This window comes from Pistacia vera, unplaced genomic scaffold, assembly GCF_008641045.1.
Source record: "Pistacia vera cultivar Batoury unplaced genomic scaffold, PisVer_v2 Contig936, whole genome shotgun sequence".
Lineage (NCBI taxonomy): Eukaryota > Viridiplantae > Streptophyta > Magnoliopsida > Sapindales > Anacardiaceae > Pistacia > Pistacia vera.
The window spans coordinates 197,110-217,154 of NW_022196819.1; the positions used below are offsets into that span (position 1 = coordinate 197,110).

Sequence of the window (20,045 nt, forward strand, 5' to 3'; positions counted from 1 at the left end):
CCTTTCAGACATAGTATGATAAGTTGCATAAATTTAGTGTTTTTAGGTTTGTTTTTATAGCCTTCTAATTAATTTATCATTTGTTTTCTGTGTTTTGATGTTAGTTTTTGTTAAGTTTGAAATATGAATGGTCAGCTATTGATTTGAAGAATTTTTGTAATTTTCAGGCGTTAATTGAGTAGATTGGAGCATTGGAATTCAAAGCTTGAAGAAATTGAGATTAGCTGACAAGTTTGAAGGTCATGGCCTTGCCTTGGTGGTTTACCACGGCCGTGGTGGTGGAATGAAGATAAAATAACAAGGACAGGAAACNAGCGAGCAGCAATAAGAGATCGAAATTTTAATAACTTGTATAAATCTATCCTACCGACTACCCATCAAGAAATTATATGTATATAAATATACAAATGAAAGAAGGAAGCATAGATTCCATCAGCTCAATTCATTTATAGCCAACTCTCAGGCTGCCATAACTTGTTCTCAGATGCTTACCCTGAAACCGAAAACAACGTTCAGCTTGCATTCATCATACTTCAAAGATTAAAACAAAAAGTAATCATTAAATGTTCACATTGTCATTTCAAAATTGATTGGCATCATCTTTAACTACCGACTACCGTGGACATAAAATTTATCAATTTCACACAGTAAACAGATTAAAACTTCTAAATATGCTGAGTGTTTTTGAATTATTGAGAAGTACGCTTACCTGTTAGCATCGGTAAATGTTGATGGTGTTTGCCCAGTTGTACTTAAAACAGAAAAAAGACACAACTCCCTTATGCAAGCTCTGACTTTGAAACTCTAAAGTTAACCAAACGACAGAACCAACCAACACAGTTTTGGCAAAAACAGAGAGTCAAATCTATCTCTACATTCCACTGTTAATCCTACACTAAAATTCACTATCCATACATGCGTAAATTAATTTTTAAAAAAAATCAATCACAGAACCAATAAAACGGCAATAAAAACCAAAACATGAAAAGTGAAAAAACTTACAACACAAATTCGGCTATCTGTGCAATCTCTCTGTTCAGCTACTGAATCAAAACGGATGATAACGACGAAGATCTAAATGAAAGATCAATCCATGTGGAATTGAAACCGTTCGATCTGTAGATTAATCAAATCAAAACTGTAAATAACAGGGGCGCTTCTGATGATAAAATCGAAAACCAAGAAATAAACATAAAAAATAGAAGAAGAAGAAGATAAAGATAAAATTAATGAAAAGAGCTGTCAATGAGTGTGTGATTAAACAAACTGAAACTGTCTCTCTCCCTCTCTCTCTCTCTCTTTCTTTTTGCCTTCGCGTTTGGTTTTTTTTTGGTTCTCAGGCAGACAAAAGCCTTAAAAAAGAAAACCAACAAAGCCATGCCTCAATGTGTTTATGTACATGAATAGCCACTGTCCAATAAAAGAACAAAAAGCATAAAAGTTAGAGGTAATACCCATACGGTGAATGGTCCAAACAAAAAAATTTTCAATAATAACTACTTCACAAACCTTAAAATGGAAATACGCACAGATGATCTTACTATTAGAAGCTACGGGTTGTATTTTATTTCCACAATATAATTTTCTAAGTCTTCCTACTTGTCTATCAACAGCAAAACTACAATATATAATGCATTGACCATTTCTAGGTAGATGGTAACCTTACCACTTATGTGCTTGACCTTTATAATTTGTTCTCCAGTGACGATTAAGTCTATCTTTGACTTTAAGTGGAAAATCATAAGTCAGCCAATAAGGTGCCTACATAACAATGGAAATATCAGTTCAATCAAGACATGTTGCAGGAAGGTGTCATTTCATCCTTTCAGGCATAGTACCAGACTCCAAGAATATAGGTGAAATATTCAAATATAAAAAGGATTATCCAAGCAGACCTCTGCAAGAAATTCTGTCGAGGTAACACCTGATTCTTCTCTCAATTCTCTTGTGGCTGCATTTCTCAGATCCTCCCCCTCATCAACACCACCCTGTACAAAATGGCACATTAGAAAATTCATAGGCATAAATCTTTCTAAATAATGCCACCCAAATCTCAGCGTAAGAAAGACATCTGAAACCAAAAAATATACTTATTTTAGCTCATATCTCCTAAGCCACATCAATGAATCTGAAGCATTAACAAACCCCATGCCAGAGACGGTCAAACTTCTCTCTTTCAGGTAAAAACAAAGCGTACATTCAAATCATCAAAATACTTAGATTGCCTCAATCTAACCCCAAAACATCGATACTTCCATCATGCATATGATAGCAACATTTGGTTATATCTCCATTCACAAAAACACAAACCCCTGTTAAAGTGGACGAATACAGCTAACTCATAAGTAAAAATATAAATAAAATAACAATAAGAAACAAATAAACCCATTGTACTTACCCCAAAAAAATACAAAATAAATCTATTGTAACAGGAACTATCGTTACAGAAGTTGTAAAACTGGACCTGCACAATCAGAGAAAAAAGAATATTAAAAAACTTTGGATAAATGAAACGAAAAGCTTGGTTTTATATGTATGACAAATGAAGGGACGATATTGAACCTGAGACTACCACCTCTCTAGCGCTGTTAACATTTTGATCCAACCAAAGAGTTAGATAAAATAATGATGTACAATTATCAATATTTCTATCATCAATTAAAGCTCTATCAAACTAATAACTTAATCATACACATAATTCAGAATCAAAACCCCATAAATCTAACAGCTTCTACAAATTACAAAAAAAATCAATAATAAAAATTTGAAAATTTGAAAAATTACCTCATCGTTTCCGTGTGTCTGCTTATGAAACCAATTAATATTCAATACCTACAATCACAAAAAACACAAATCCAGAAACAAAAATCAGTCAAAATCACAAAAACACAACGGGGTTCTCTTAATTCTAACACGAATCAAAGACGGATCTGAAACCTTCTTGGATTTGAACTTTTAAGACCTCAGGTCAAGGGATAATTACATTCACCTATCCTGAGATTTTGCAAAAATGAAAAGGATGATAAAGAAGAAAAGACTGTTTTCAATTTACAGTCTCCTCCCATGCATTTTTATCTCTCTGTGTAATTTAAAATCACAGTTACATGTTCATTCTTTCCAATTAAATTTAGATAACTCTTCAGGGTTCTAGCTGAAAGAAAAAAATTATTCAAATTGATAAGTTGGAACAGAGACAAAGAGTACCTAGCATCAAGATAGCCATAGCCAAAGTCAAGCAGATCCTTAGCTGCACGAACATCAATAGTCCCAACTTCTTCAACTCCAGTGCTACAAATTATAAGGTAGAAAAAAAACAACCCATGAAGAGCAAGGAACGCAGCCCAAGAAACACCCATACGATTAAGAAATTTGAAATCCCCACAAACATATGTAAACAATCAAATATCATGTATAAATGCTAAATGTACAGAGACAAAAAATATTAAAATCAAGATTTGATAATGACCTGTCACATGCGATAAGGAAAAGCAAGATTCATGCACTAATACCTCCGGATTTTGTGGCGGGTCTATTCCATTAGAGAGCGGCGACCGCGAAACTGACTTAGAGTGGGCAAACCTGTGAGAATTTATCCGATCAGAGACCGATGTGGCGTCTCCATTGCCTGATGGATCTCATCAATGAATAAGATAATCTGCCCATTTGAAGAAGTAACCTCCTTCAACACAGCTTTCAACCTTTCCTCAAAATCTCCACGAAACTTGGCACCAGCAACCAATGAGCCCATATCCAAGGAGATCAACGCATTTGTACACTGGAGCATCAACCCAAAAGAAGCGAAGAAAATAAAAATGCAGTTAAGAAAGATAAAGGCAAACCTCGGCAGCACTGAGAACTGGTTTTGTAACAAGATTTCACGTTAACAGTTGAAGGGTTTGACGGTTTGTATTAGTCAGAATGTGAAGAGCCACTTATTAATGAGAATGTGAGAGATTTCACATTAACGGTTGAAAGGTTTGACGGTTTGTATTAGTGAGAATGTGAAGAGATTTCACCTACCAACCAATCACATGCTGTCATATATTCAACAACCAATCACGTGCTGCCTCGCATCAATTTTAAAATCCTATAGGGCGTTCAAATAGCCTATGCTTTAGAAGATGCCTAATTACATGATTTCATGTTTCTAATAATATTCTACTTTGGATGCACCAATTACGTGATGTTACATCCCCAATAATATTTCACCATGTCAAAATAAAAGAATTACTTTTTGATGCCCCAATTACATGATGTCACGTGTAGACTTTTGGATGACCCAATTACATGATGCCATGTGTCTAACAACATTCCTACATGTCAAAATAAAGGAAACATAAAGCTTCAAAATGGTCATCATATAGTCTATGCCTCAAGATTAATAATATTTCACCATGCCAAGACCTTTGAATGTCCCAATTACACGATGCACATGTCAAGACCTTTAGGTGCTCCAATTACATGGTGCCATGTAAACCATTCATATTCACAAACTTTTCAAATTCACATAAAGTATTCTGAACGTATAAGATCCTTTATATTCACATAAATTTATCTCTATATAAATGATAATATTTATAAGTTATAACAAACAACAATCAAGGGGGTATTTATCTAAGCTTATAAGCTGGTCAAACTTGTTTATAAACTCTAAAATTAAGCTGACTTGTTTATTTATAATTTTTTTGAGCTTATAAGGTAACAAAAATAAGTTGGGGGGAGGTACCTTTTTTTTTTTTTTTTTTTGTTATAAATACTTTGCTTATAAGCTAGTTTGACCAAGTATATTATCACATTATCCTTATTTAATTTTAAAATTTCATAGTATGCCCTTATTTAATGTAGTACTTTTTTTAGTAATTTTATAATAAAATGTACTTATAAGTCACATTTTACCAAACACGTTAATTACTTATTAGTCACTTATAAGTACTTTAACCAAACACGTAATTACTTAAAATTTCAAATGCTTATAAATTAATTTTCGCTTATAAGCTAATTTTCATAAGCTCAGACAAACACTCACAAGGTTATTAATATCTGTCATTAATAACAAACAATATCAAATACCAATTATAAGAAGCTACATATACCATCAAATCCAACTCATTAATCTATGTCACATCATGACTAATAACACCTAACCAAATTTCAAAAATCCAAATCAATACCAATCAAATGCAGTCAAGTGTCAAACAATTTGTTTACATGACAAAATGAAGGAATTCTACCTCTTCAAAATGGCAATCATATAACCTATGCCTCAAGATTATATATATATATTGATTATTAATTATTTTATAAAAAAAAAATATTATTACTAAGTATCTTATCAAATGATAACATGATATATTTTGTACAGTTTATATATTTAAAATATAATAATAACTAGTTAAATTGAAATTGGTTTTTGACTTGTTTATCTTTTTTTACTCATGTTTATATGGTTATGAATTTGATTTTGACATTCGTTTTTTTTTTCAAATTTCGATATTTTGATTTATTACTATTTGTATTTTATTGTATACATTGTCTTGGTAATAGTTTTGATTGATATAATATATTATCACATATTTGTTGTAGTATTTAATGCAATGTTCAATTAATAAATAATATTTTATTTTAATTATATATAAATTTTATGTAAAAAAGCAATATTTTATTGTAAGTTTTTTTGATATAGTGAATAAAAGAATTAACAATAGTAATTTTTTTTTCATTATTACACATTTATATATACTCACAAGTTGAAAGGACTCGCACGTTGCCGGGTTGCTTATGAAAGTTGTTTTGACACAAAAAAAAAAAAAAAAATTAATTAATTAATTAAAGAACGAAATAACAATTAAACATTTTAATGATTGGAAAATATTCCCTTTTCAAAGTAGAAGAAGAGTTGCAACAATTTTCTTAAGACAATTTGGGACATAATAATAGAATAGAGATGACAATTTTGTCCATCTTAAAATTAGTAGTTACTGTATGGAATATGATCATTGCTTTGAGGTCCAATAATTAATCCTCTAGCATTTAAAAAGGTTGCACAACACCATGAAATGAGCAAAAATAAAAGAAAAAAAAAGACTTGTCATTCTTCATCATTCAACACCACAAACACATACGGCCTATAAAGTCCCCAACAAAAACATGTAATAATTCTAATAATAAACAGTTTCAACAGTCAAAAACTTTGTTACAATAACTCAATCAGCCAAACATCACTCATGACCTTAGGAGAAAGTATCCGGCCAAATGAAAGATGGGTTATGACATGTGACATGTTCATGTGACAAGTATCAAAGGAATGTGCCCCTGAGCGAGCCGAGATGATAAGGTTACCAGGAACTTGCACAGTAGAAGATAGCTTAAAAAGATGCCACTTTAATATAGCTGCATTACTATTTCCCTTTTTAAGTCAAGACAGGTCAAACTCATAATAGACATCACTGAAAAAAATTAATTTCAGTTTTCCTCAACTATCCTATGGTTATAACCATACACATTTGTATAATTGTTTACCTTCTTTACACGCACATATCCTTCGATCCTGCATCCTCCTGCCTTTGGTGCTGGTCTTTTGGCATTCTCTGCAGAATTTTTGCTTTTATCCTCCAAAGCTAGCTTCTGCGACCCCTCCCTTGGTATAAATGCAACTAACTCTTCCATCGTCTGCAAGGGGCAAAATCAACATATAGCCAAACAGAAGTTTTTACTTTAGATATGTATATATGTGTGTGTGTGTGTAACGATTTCCAATTTAAGCATGCTTCACCTTGACCAGGCTATTTGTGTCTCTATCTCCATAATGGGATTCATGATGTTGAAAGTTACAGCTAGTTGTCAAATAATATTCCATAAAAACAGCAACCTGAGNTATGTCACATCATGACCAATAACACCTAACCAAATGTCAAAAATCCAAATAAACACCAATCAAATGCAATCAAGTGTCAAACAATTTGCCTACATGACAAAATAAAGGAATTCTACCTCTTCAGGCAATCATATAACCTATGCCTCAAGATTATATATTTATATTGATTATTAATTATTTTATAAAAAAAAAATATTATTAATAAGTATCTTATCAAATGATAACATGATATATTTTATACAGTTTATATATTTAAAATATAATAATAACTAGTTAAATTGAAATTGGTTTTTGACTCATTTATCTTTTTTGAATCATGTTTATTTGGTTATGAATTTAATTTTGAGTTCAAATTTGGATATTTTGATTTATTGCTATTTGTATTTTATTGTATACATTGTCTTGGTAATAGTTTTGATTGATATAATATATTATCACATATTTGTTGTAGTATTTAATGCAACGTTCAATTAATAAATAATATTTTATTTTAATTATATATAAATTTTATCTAAAAAAGCAATATTTTATTGTAAGTTTTTTTGATATGGTGAATAAAAGAATTAATAAAACTAATTTTTTTTCATTATTACACATTTATATATACTCACAAGTTGAAAGGACGGCACGTTGCACGGGTTGTTTGTAAAAGTTGTTTTGACACAAAAAATTAAATTAATTAATTAAAGAACGAAATAATAATTAAACATTTTAATGATAGGAAAATATTCTCTTTTCAAAGCAGAAGAAAAGGAGTTGCAACAATTTTCTTAGGACAATTTGGGACATAATAACAATTTTGCCCATCTTAAAATTAGTAGTTGCTGCGTGGAATATGACCATTGTTTTGAGACCCAATAATTAATCTTCCACCATTTTAAAAGGTTGTACAACACCATGAAATGAGCAAAAATAAAAGAAAAAAAAAAACTTGTCATTCTTCATCATCCAACACCACAAACACATACTGGCTACAAAGTCCATAACAAAAACAACATGTAATAATTCTAATAATAAACAATTTCAAAATTCAAAAACTTTGTTACAGTAACTCAATCAGCCAAACATCACTCATGACCTTAGGAGAAAGTATCCGGCCAAATGAAAGATGGGTTATGACACGTGACATGTTCATTTTGAGAAGTATCAATGGAATGTGCTCCTGAGCGAGCCGAGATGATAAGGTTACCAGGAACTTGCACAGTAGAAGATAGCTTAAACACTTAAAGATGCCACTTTAATATAGCTGTATTACTATTTCCCTTTTAAGTCAAACAGGTCAAACTCATAATAGACATCACAGAAAAAAATTAATTTCAGTTTTCCTCAACTATCCTATGGTTATAACCATACACATTTGTATAAATGTTTACCTTCTTTACACGCACATATCCTTCGATCCTGCATCCTCCTGCCTTTGGTGCTGGTCTTTTGGCATTCTCTGCAGAATTTTTGCTTTTATCCTCCAAAGCTAGCTTCTGAGACCCCTCCCTTGGTATAGATGCAACTAACTCTTCCATCGTCTGCAAGGGGCAAAATCAACATATAGCCAAACAGAAGTTTATACTTTAGATATGTATATGTGTGTGTGTGTGTGTAACGATTTCCAATTTAAGCATGCTTCGCCTTGACCAGACTATTTGTGTCTCTATCTCCATAATAGGATTCATGATCATGGTGTCCATGGTCTTCCCTGTAATAGTTGAAAGTTACAGCTAGTTGTCAAATAATATTCCATAAAAACAGCAACCTGAGAACAGATCCGTACACGAATATAATCCACCCTCTAAAATTTAATTCTCTTTTTTTTTTTTTTTTAAACTTAATTCTCTTTTCAATGCTTTCATTCAAATTCAGAAATTAAAAAACTTCAACTTCAACATAAAATTCTGCAAACAAATAGCAATTAAAGTGAAGTAATATATATAAACCTGGCAAGAAACAAAGCTCATAACCAATTGTACTGAAATTTTCAGATCAGTAAATCCAACGAAGTGTTTCATTTATTTCCTGAATAAAACACTTTGTTTTGATATTTGTTAATCTTTGTAGTCTGTCCACCTCCAATAGTCCTGCACCATACGGCTTTTTGGCTTCGGTAAGATTACAATTCCCTTCAAAATTGTACTGCAAATTCAAAAGAAAAAAAAACCAATGGCTTACAATACAAAATCCCAGAAAGTCTATGAAAAAAGAAAAAAGAAAATTATATACTATACTACTATTGCATGTTACCTGGCCCTAGACTGGTTCATGAAGACTCAAAAAGATGTAAGTCTGAATCACATTCAATCCTCCATCTTTAGCTTTATTGATAATATGCCACCACATTTAAATACAAATCAAGAAACCCCATCAACATAATTAAAACATATAAGCAAAAACTGCAAGCAGCTCAAGCCAAAATATATTTAGTAATGTACATTGATAAGTACCTGGAGGCATCCTGGGATAGCGGACAGAACCTGACAAGAGAAGCTCCCTCCTCCCATTAATGATCAATGATCTCCCATCATAAGTTACACCTTATTTGTTCATGAAGACTCCAAAAGACGTAACTCTGAATCACATTCAATCCTCCATCTTTGGCTTTATTGATAATATCCCACCACGTCTAAATACAAATCAAGAAACCCCATCAACATAATTAAAACATATATGCAAAAACTGCAAGCAGCTCAATTGATAAGTACCTCAGGAGGCATCTTGGGATAGTGGACAGAACCTGAGAAGAGAAGCTCCCTCTTCCCAAGCCATATTTTAAGTTATAACTTATATCCTCAAACTATTGTGTTTACCAAATATAGTCAAGTAAAATTGATGAAATTAATTAACATATTCCCATAAACAATTTGTCAGGAACATATGTGCAATGCAATCATAAAAAACTTACAATTAAGTAGAACTTTTGCAAACTATTATATCAAAGTTTACCATTTCCTCGGTTGCTTTGTGCATGCTATTTTTGTTAGCATTAGCAAAAAGAACAATACTGTGGTGACAATATGCATAAACCATAACAGTGCAGCAATTATAGAATCCTATGTGACATTCAAATAGCAAAATTTTTTATTAGACCTTTAAATGTCCTAATGTATGATGTCACGTGTCCAACAACATTCCATCATGTCAAAATAAAGGAAATTTAAAGCTTCCAAATGATAATTATATAGCTTATGGCTCAAGATTATATATATATATTTGAAACCAAATATTATAGTTTAATAGTTTAAAAATAATTATTAAATTATATTTAATACTTTTAATTAATTTTTAACATAAATATTCTTATTTGGTCCTATAATTCTCCGAACACAAGACAATAATACTATTGTACCCCAATCTAATCCTATCCCCCGATCCAATCCAATCTTTCCAAACGCAAATATTGATAATTCATAAACTTGCTGTATATTGTTCTATAATATAATATATAATAAATTTGATGATTAACAATTATGATTATTTAATTTTATTTGAAAAGTTTGAATATTTCAAATTAAAAATATTTGTTATTTCATTAACTTATGTTTCAATTAAGAATTGAAATAGGTAGACAGATAATTTTGAAAAGACCTACAATCTATAGTTTATCCTATGTTAATATATTATTATTATAGAATTGGGGGTAAAATACCTAAACACAGAAAGAAGCCAAGTCAGTCATCTTTATTTTATTTTATCCGTAACTAACCACGAGGTTCAAGAGTTTTGATCAAAAAAGCTCTCTCCTTTCTCTCTTCTTTTCGCTTCGTCTTCACAAGGTTTCTCTTTCGATTATATTTTTCTTCTAATTTCTTTTACTTGCGTCTTCAATTTCTTTAATTGTGCTGATTACTTTGTAGTTTGTAACTTCGTTTTCCGCTTTCTAATAAATTTTATTGATCGATTGGTTTAAATTTTTGTCCTCTTATTCTCTTGTTAATTCACGGTGAGAACTATTTAATTAGTTGTTGTTTATGTTTAATTGAATGATCAAAAGTGGTTCGTTGTTGTTCTTTGTTTAGATTCTTGTGTTTATGTTTTAGGGTGAAAAATTGGTCGAGGCTTTAATNGATGTAAGTCTGAATCACATTCAATCCTCCATCTTTAGCTTTATTGATAATATGCCACCACATTTAAATACAAATCAAGAAACCCCATCAACATAATTAAAACATATAAGCAAAAACTGCAAGCAGCTCAAGCCAAAATATATTTAGTAATGTACATTGATAAGTACCTGGAGGCATCCTGGGATAGCGGACAGAACCTGACAAGAGAAGCTCCCTCCTCCCATTAATGATCAATGATCTCCCATCATAAGTTACACCTTATTTGTTCATGAAGACTCCAAAAGACGTAACTCTGAATCACATTCAATCCTCCATCTTTGGCTTTATTGATAATATCCCACCACGTCTAAATACAAATCAAGAAACCCCATCAACATAATTAAAACATATATGCAAAAACTGCAAGCAGCTCAATTGATAAGTACCTCAGGAGGCATCTTGGGATAGTGGACAGAACCTGAGAAGAGAAGCTCCCTCTTCCCAAGCCATATTTTAAGTTATAACTTATATCCTCAAACTATTGTGTTTACCAAATATAGTCAAGTAAAATTGATGAAATTAATTAACATATTCCCATAAACAATTTGTCAGGAACATATGTGCAATGCAATCATAAAAAACTTACAATTAAGTAGAACTTTTGCAAACTATTATATCAAAGTTTACCATTTCCTCGGTTGCTTTGTGCATGCTATTTTTGTTAGCATTAGCAAAAAGAACAATACTGTGGTGACAATATGCATAAACCATAACAGTGCAGCAATTATAGAATCCTATGTGACATTCAAATAGCAAAATTTTTTATTAGACCTTTAAATGTCCTAATGTATGATGTCACGTGTCCAACAACATTCCATCATGTCAAAATAAAGGAAATTTAAAGCTTCCAAATGATAATTATATAGCTTATGGCTCAAGATTATATATATATATTTGAAACCAAATATTATAGTTTAATAGTTTAAAAATAATTATTAAATTATATTTAATACTTTTAATTAATTTTTAACATAAATATTCTTATTTGGTCCTATAATTCTCCGAACACAAGACAATAATACTATTGTACCCCAATCTAATCCTATCCCCCGATCCAATCCAATCTTTCCAAACGCAAATATTGATAATTCATAAACTTGCTGTATATTGTTCTATAATATAATATATAATAAATTTGATGATTAACAATTATGATTATTTAATTTTATTTGAAAAGTTTGAATATTTCAAATTAAAAATATTTGTTATTTCATTAACTTATGTTTCAATTAAGAATTGAAATAGGTAGACAGATAATTTTGAAAAGACCTACAATCTATAGTTTATCCTATGTTAATATATTATTATTATAGAATTGGGGGTAAAATACCTAAACACAGAAAGAAGCCAAGTCAGTCATCTTTATTTTATTTTATCCGTAACTAACCACGAGGTTCAAGAGTTTTGATCAAAAAAGCTCTCTCCTTTCTCTCTTCTTTTCGCTTCGTCTTCACAAGGTTTCTCTTTCGATTATATTTTTCTTCTAATTTCTTTTACTTGCGTCTTCAATTTCTTTAATTGTGCTGATTACTTTGTAGTTTGTAACTTCGTTTTCCGCTTTCTAATAAATTTTATTGATCGATTGGTTTAAATTTTTGTCCTCTTATTCTCTTGTTAATTCACGGTGAGAACTATTTAATTAGTTGTTGTTTATGTTTAATTGAATGATCAAAAGTGGTTCGTTGTTGTTCTTTGTTTAGATTCTTGTGTTTATGTTTTAGGGTGAAAAATTGGTCGAGGCTTTAATAATACTGTTAAAGGTAATTAGATAATTTCGAGTGATAATTTCAGGAGGTATGGCAAAGAGTTACTTCAAGCAAGAACATGATCTTGGTAAGTATTGTTTATTGTGGGTAAATTGTTTTCTAAATTTCTGTTTGTCTGTGTGTTTAATTTGTGGAAATTTTGATCAAACATATTGAATTTGGCTTCCTTTGTTTCCAGAGAAGAGGCGTGCAGAGGCTGCTAGGATTAGAGAGAAGTACCCTGATAGGATTCCGGTGAGATTTTAGTCTGGCGCAGCCAATTGCTTTGTAATATATATGCCTTTAGCAAGCCTATTAAAATTAGCTTATGTCTGAAATGGTTTTAGTTGTATTGTAAATAAGTTTTGAAGCAAGTTTGTCATCTCTAGATGTTGGCTTTTTTTGTCAGTGTGTTGTATCTATGGTTGATTTCAACCATGAATGACAGCAAGTTGAGTTTGGAGCCTCTGGCATTCCTAGCATTTAAGCTGCCAAATTTAGAACTATTGAGCTTGAGAAGCAACTTATAGGAAAGTTCACCTACTTTGGGTCTACTTCATAAGAGTTTATGATAGTTTTACCCAGATATTCTGCAGGCACTCCCTGTGCTTTTATTTGGTTTTAGAATAATAGGAATCACTTTCTGTGTTGAGTGTTGTGCAAATGCAAGATTTTGTCCATGTTTCATGATACACATTTTCAATCAAGGGCACCTTTATTTATTTATTTGATTCTATGAACTTAATGTCTATGATTTTTGCATAAATTGAATGCTCATAACAATTCTTCATTTGTTTCTTGGTTTTCAAACTGAATTGTTTATGAATGTGTGTGGTTTTAAGGTGATCGTGGAGAAGGCAGAGAGAAGTGATATACCCAATATAGATAAGAAGAAGTAAGCTTTGCTCTATAGTATTCAGTCTGGATTCTCATGTTTTATTCCTTTTATACTTCACTTTTGATCCATCTTAATTCACTAGATTATAGCGAATGAAAATTCATCTGATTTTAAATTTAGGCATTGGGTAAGTTTTCTAATCTTGCATCAAAAGAAGGGAATGATGCTTTATGTTTCATGATTTACTTCCCTGTTTCATCCTCTATGTATGAGGTTGTTCATGTGCATTTATGCACTCACTCATCTGGCATGCATGCATGTGTGGATGCACAGAAACATAAACACAGACTCAAATTCTATTGGACTTCACATTGACAATGATACATATTGCAAGGTTATGAGAAATAAGAACCTTAAATAAAAGTAACCCCATCCAATAGTCTTAAGTTTCTTCAATGTTCTTAACTCATGTTGGGATAAGGTGAGAAAAAATTTTGATGCGGTAAATGATGATTGGGTTGATTTTTTCTCAAATGTTTTGTGCTGAAACTTGAGCTGCATGTTTTTTATAAACAAAAGCTCGGTAGTGAGTCCAGTGATTACTGATTAATTTTATGTTGCACTCTCATACTGGTCCTTGTTGTTTGGTTTACCAGCTCAGATGGTTCTGTCATATGTGTCAACCTACAAAGTATGACAGCCTCTTGATAATTTGTTATCATTATCATCACTACCCATTGCCATTATCTCTGGTTCTTATTGTTTTCATTTAGCTGATTAAATGACGCTGTCACTGGGCAACCTATTAACTTTTGCAGTCTCCTGGTTGCTATTTTGTACATCATTTGAACCCTTGCAAATGTGATTCAATCCTGAGGCATATTGTAACTCTAGTCAACCTTATCCTCTTACCTGATGAGCACATTTATTTGCTTCCTTTTCTTTGCTTAAATATTTTTGAAAGGCCATTGCAGAATTTGCTGTCAGTTGTGTGAACGTGGTTAGTTGTCTGCTTCGTGCTTGATTCTATAACACTTAACAAGGTTCTTCCCTTTAAATGTGAAAATTACAGGTACCTTGTTCCAGCTGATTTGACTGTAGGACAATTTGTGTATGTTATCCGTAAAAGGATTAAACTAAGTGCAGAAAAGGCAATATTCATATTTGTGGATAATGTGCTTCCACCTACAGGTAAACTTACGCGCTATGTTACACTAGATGGTTCGATTGCAAAATTTTTGTGAATAACTTTCCAACAGTTTGTGTACTTGGCCTTTTGATTGACAATGGTTCTTATGTTTGGTTTTACAGGTGCAATTATGTCTGCCATATACGAAGAGAAAAAGGATGAAGATGGATTTCTCTATGTGACTTACAGTGGGGAGAATACGTTTGGGTGCCAGATCCAGCCGTAGCCTGTGATTGTTCTGGCATTACGTGGTTTCTTAGTGCAACCACATTTAATTCATCGTAATTGTCTTTCACGCATTCTGCTGAATATTTCTTCATCGTGCATATTTTATATTTTATAAGACCTTGCAAGTGATATTATGTACAGTTATAAATTGTATATAAGCCCCAAAACCTTTTCCAGCTGGTCTCTTCATTTGATAATTGCTTGCTATGGATATTTGTGGGTGGTGTTATTTCAGTTGTATAAAAACCTCCTTGTAAATCTTATTAATAAAACTAAAATTTAAATTACAAATTACCCAAAAAAAAAAAAAAAAACATGTCACCTATAAGTAAAGTAATGCGCAGCTTTACAAAACTTAATAACAGCAATTCCTCAAGAAAACCTGCAAGTCCTCTCCTCTCTGTGTACTAATCTTTGTGTACAAGGACAATAATACATCCAACTCCTCTCCGTGGACTAGAAAAAACCTCTTTTTATTCAAAAACCTCTATTACTGTTTATTATCTTTTTATCCTTTAATAATTAATTCAGGACTCAAATCACGTACTAAGCGTTAGGATGAAAAGGAATTTCATTTTGGACAAGCGGTGACAAAAACAGGTTTTCTTGCTTCAAATGTTCTTATTAAGAATGTTGTGGGCCTCTTTTGATCTTCATGGGCTTACTGTAGTTCAGACCAATTTTCTGTTAGATGTGTAGGCTTCGCGATCGTGCACGTACTTTTTTAACTTTGACAAAAGGCCCAGCAATACATTAAGAACTAACTTGAGATTGTCGTAGTTTTAAGTGCAAAAATATCATCCTTACAAAGACAATATAAAGGGGATTACAAAATGACATCAATAATAAGAAAAATACAAAAAAAAAAATAAAAAAAGAGAGAGAAATCATGAAGATAAAAGGTAAGAATTATCTTTGTATGCCCTCTTTGTTTTGTCTTTGTAAACTAGTATTGCTCTTTTAAGTATAATTAATTTTAATTCAGTTTTGTAATTTGGAAGTGTTTGGTAAAATACTATATTTATAATTATTGTAATTTTATAAATCCATAACTCTATGTTTGGTAAATTAGATTTTGAAATTGTTGTTGTATGTATAAATTATGACTAAAAAAAGACATTTTATTTCTGGATATATTTCTATAATTCAATTGTTGTATTTTGTAAGTATTTAAAAATTTATATTGAATAAATTATTAATTAATTAATAAGTCAAAAATTCAAAATATTGGATTTGGCCAACAATAGTCAACCGCCTGTTAACGTCGATCGACAGTCAACAACGATAAACCACCATTGACCTCAGTTAACAATGGTCAACAATAATTTTTTGAAGCCATATCCTATCATGTCAGGACTAGAAACTAATCTACAGAAATCTGGAGAAATCACTGGATTTCGATGCTTATTTTGGCCAGTAAAGGCGGCCAAACCATTCGACACCTCCTACGGCCAAAATAAATGTCAGAATCCGGTGATTTCACTAGATTCTTGTAGATTGAGAGATTCAAGATCCTATGAATCATGTTTTTGCTTTAATGTACCACCGTTGATTGGCGGTGATCGCCGATCAAGGGTGTTTACTGATGTTGACTGTTGGTCAACACCATTGAGCACCACCGTGGCGGCAATAACCTTATTTATTTCAATTCATTTTCAATTTATAAATAGTTTATTTATTTAATAAATAAAATCTTTATTTAAATTAATTTTTGTGATTTGAGAAATTACATATGTCACTTTAAATTAAAATGTAAAATCAGCTTTAGAAATAATCAGATTTTTAAAAGCTACTCTCCTAACTTTTGAATTATTTTATAATCCCTTGTAAACTTAATCAATTTTAAAAGCTATTGATTATTTTCTAAGCTACAACAATCCCAAAAACACATTAAGATTCATCAAACCTTAAATCTTAATTGTTTGTAGTCAATTTAGAGAAAATGAGATTGACCTAACAACGATGTACATTTAGGGATAAACTAAAATGTAATTGACTCGTGAAAATTGTTGGTTTTTTCATATACAATATCCTTGGATTGTGGTTTGAACGTCCAGGAAGTTCTCAAGTATGAATAAATAAATTAAAATCATTACCAGAATTAATTTTGTATGCAGTTCAATTGCTGAACTTTGGATCCAATTAATTGATCCCGTCAAGATTTAGGTTGATTGGTATAGCATTAGTCCTTTCTTATATATATAATCCATCTAGTAATAGGTGAAAAGATACAAATCTAACTTGTAGGGTCTAATATTCAATATTATGTAACCTATGATTTTTATTTTAAATAAATAAATACCATTCAAATTCTCCTCACTCTTATCTCTTTTCATGCGATAGATATGAGGAGGATATAGGGCTTGGGACACCTATGTTAAAGATTAAACCTAAATAATAAAATACATCTTGTAACTTAAGTTTAGATGGATGAATTGGTTGTACGAACAAGTTTGGTGTATCGATTTGGAATGGGTGTATCCCCTTAATTGTAGGGCGATTTGGGGTTGTGAAATTGAACGTCCACATCTTATTGAGTTGGTAAGGACCATGTTTCTCGCCAAGTGCTGCAACATAAATTGACACTTGCCTTGCATAAACACCATCAAAACAAACAGTTGGTACAACATAAATTGACACTTTCCCCTGCATAAACCATCCAAACAAACAGTGATCGACACCATTGTTGTGAATAGCACATGGACAACATGCCACGTGGCAACTATGGTGGTAGGGAAGATCATATTTCAAATGTTTCATTCAGGAGGTGCAGGTGACGGTTTGGTCATGCACCCTTGTCTCCTCCCTGGTTCCCACTCCTTCGTCAATTGGCCCATAAGCATCATGCAATTTCTACAAGATTTTAATGGTTATTTGAGTTTAACTTTCAAATTTTTTTTACACTTTCGTATCATGGAGAGCGTCCAAAAATATAAGCCTTGTAACTTGTTCAATATAATCAATCAATCTTTCACACATGAGAAAAGCAACTCCCACCTGTCCTATCCTATCTAATCTATATTATTCAGCTAACCTGGTACATAGTAACCGCATGTGTTGCCACATATATGACCCAAAAAAAAAATCATCTATATTAATCAATAACAATTATTTATCATTCATCAATAACCACCGCTATGATAGGTAGTTATGAAAATTAACTTTATACATCATTATAGAGAAAAACTTTATATAAGACAATTTTATCATGTGTTATATGGTTGATGTAATAAGATTGTTCAATGATATAATAACATATATAGTTTTCATAACCGTCCATAAGATGGTAGTTATTGATAAACAATATAACATAATTATTGATGATTGATAGATGAAATAAAACAATTGATATATATATGTAACAACGCGTACTACTATTTTATCAGACGATCTTACCACATCATATAGATGAGATAATAAAGCTGTCTCATATAAATATTTTGTCGGCGTTATATTATTAAATGGTTACACCACATCAATTAGGTGATGTAGTAAGGGCTGTCTTATATAAGTTTTTCTCAGGACTCAGTAATGATGTTTTTGAAACAATTTCTTTCGTGTAAATTGCGAACGAACAACTATCACAGTAACTGTAAGTACCAAGACAGCATATGGGCCACCAGTAATTACAAATACAAGATTTGGAAGATTTATTTTTACGGATTTGATAAAGGGATCGATGTGTCTACTGTTCTCCCCACAGGCCCACTTGAATTATGTATATATCAAAGTAAATGGACGGAGGAATGGAGTTCTTCCGTCTTAACGCATGGGTAGGACCTGGTTCAGTTAATTTTCATATTACAAGCATACCAAATTCATGCACGTTTACCCAGTAGTTTATTATATGTTTTGACTGAAAAATATAGCTGCTAAATAATTATAACTATTTGTCTCTGAATATTTACATCCATGGTTTCATGCATATGTTCCCAAGGAAGCTTTATAATGTATCATTAATTCTACTTTTGGGTCCCCCGATTGATTAAAAAGTGAGAGTAGAGGGAACAAAAGAGGCCCTCAATATCTTCAATTTTGTTTTCAAGGTTCATCACCCAAACACCTGCATGTTCTCTTTAAGAACGTTTTTCATCTAATACAAAACCTCCATTTAATGCCCTTCTATGCTTCTATCACTACAAATACCTGAAAACCTAACTCCCAATCTCCATACAAATCTCACTGTTATTCTAAGAGTTCAACCTCTCAGAATATTAAAACTTCTATCATGTCTTCTCTCAACCTCCTTATTCTTCTCTTATGTATTTCTGTGCATGCATGCAATTCCCGCTGTTTAAGTAACATTGTTAAAGAGATCGGGAAGCAAGGCCATCTCTTTACCGAGGTCGTCAACTAGGCATAGAAAATTGAATATTTTATGTTATTTAATCACTAATTTTTTTATTTTTTTTCTAAGCATTATTTGAGTGGTTCTGATTTTCATGGTTTGGTGTAGGATGTCAATAAAGCTAATTTATACAAGTCTGTTACTCAACTATGGCCACAAGGAGAACAAGAAGTAGAGAACAAGCAAAAGAAAGCCCATGAGAATTGGGATGGTGAAAACACTATGAAGACAGAGGAATCAAAGGCTTTCTTGAAGGAAGAAGCCTCAAAGCGTGCAACTTCAGGTTCTCTTCAAACGATATTATCGTATCGCTTGTTTACGTTCACGTCTCACCCGAAAAACGACAAAGCTTCTTAAATTTGGGTATTTAACATGAGCATAAACCAAAATCATCTAATCGGTTACACCATTTCTTCAAGTTTATTAAAATAATGACCCTACCCTAGTAATATCTGTTTCATCGCTTTTCTCATCAAGCTGTGACATTTCTTGAACGAGAAAAGAGTAAAAGGGACAACCACTTTATTAAATTTGAAGTATGAAACTATACAAAACTGTTCCAGGTGCAACGTGCACAGAAAGTCTCTTATTCTGATACGAGATGTCTCTAATCATACATATACATACACATATATATGATGCATTATATAGGAATATTAATTGCAACAAAAGATAAACAAATAGAAAATTTTCATCTTCATCTTCATCTTGCAACTTCTTCCTTTAGCC

General features: G+C 31.8%; 1 protein-coding gene and 1 long non-coding RNA gene across 9 annotated transcripts; one reads left to right on the forward strand and one right to left on the reverse strand.

Moving 5' to 3' along the window:
- Nucleotides 1-319: 319 nt before the first annotated feature.
- Nucleotides 320-3,933, reverse strand: LOC116120462. Of its 8 annotated transcripts, none has more exons than XR_004126543.1 (7): nt 3,510-3,933; nt 3,205-3,288; nt 2,399-2,832; nt 1,896-1,988; nt 1,667-1,761; nt 1,003-1,410; nt 320-493 (listed from the first exon to the last, which is right to left on the reverse strand). It is a non-coding gene; the product is annotated as an uncharacterized LOC116120462 (long non-coding RNA). The 8 variants fall into 8 exon arrangements; XR_004126549.1 differs by having other exon boundaries at nt 2,399-2,585; nt 2,785-2,832; nt 3,205-3,933; XR_004126548.1 differs by having other exon boundaries at nt 2,399-2,464; nt 2,563-2,832; nt 3,205-3,933.
- An 8,350-nt stretch (nt 3,934-12,283) lies between these two features.
- LOC116120468 (autophagy-related protein 8f) lies at nt 12,284-15,139 on the forward strand. Its single transcript, XM_031406420.1, has 6 exons — nt 12,284-12,425; nt 12,760-12,801; nt 12,913-12,968; nt 13,556-13,608; nt 14,624-14,742; nt 14,863-15,139. Exons 2-6 carry the CDS (start codon nt 12,765-12,767, stop codon nt 14,964-14,966), a joined length of 369 nt encoding a protein of 122 aa, XP_031262280.1. The 5' UTR covers nt 12,284-12,425; nt 12,760-12,764; the 3' UTR covers nt 14,967-15,139.
- Nucleotides 15,140-20,045: the final 4,906 nt, after the last annotated feature.

Coding starts and splice junctions, on each gene's coding strand:
- LOC116120468 (XM_031406420.1), top strand. CDS start 12,765: ATGGCAAAGAGTTACTTCAAGCAAGAACATGATCTTG. Junction 12,802..12,912: donor CAAGCAAGAACATGATCTTG/GTAAGTATTGTT, acceptor CTTTGTTTCCAG/AGAAGAGGCGTGCAGAGGCT. Junction 13,609..14,623: donor CCCAATATAGATAAGAAGAA/GTAAGCTTTGCT, acceptor TGAAAATTACAG/GTACCTTGTTCCAGCTGATT.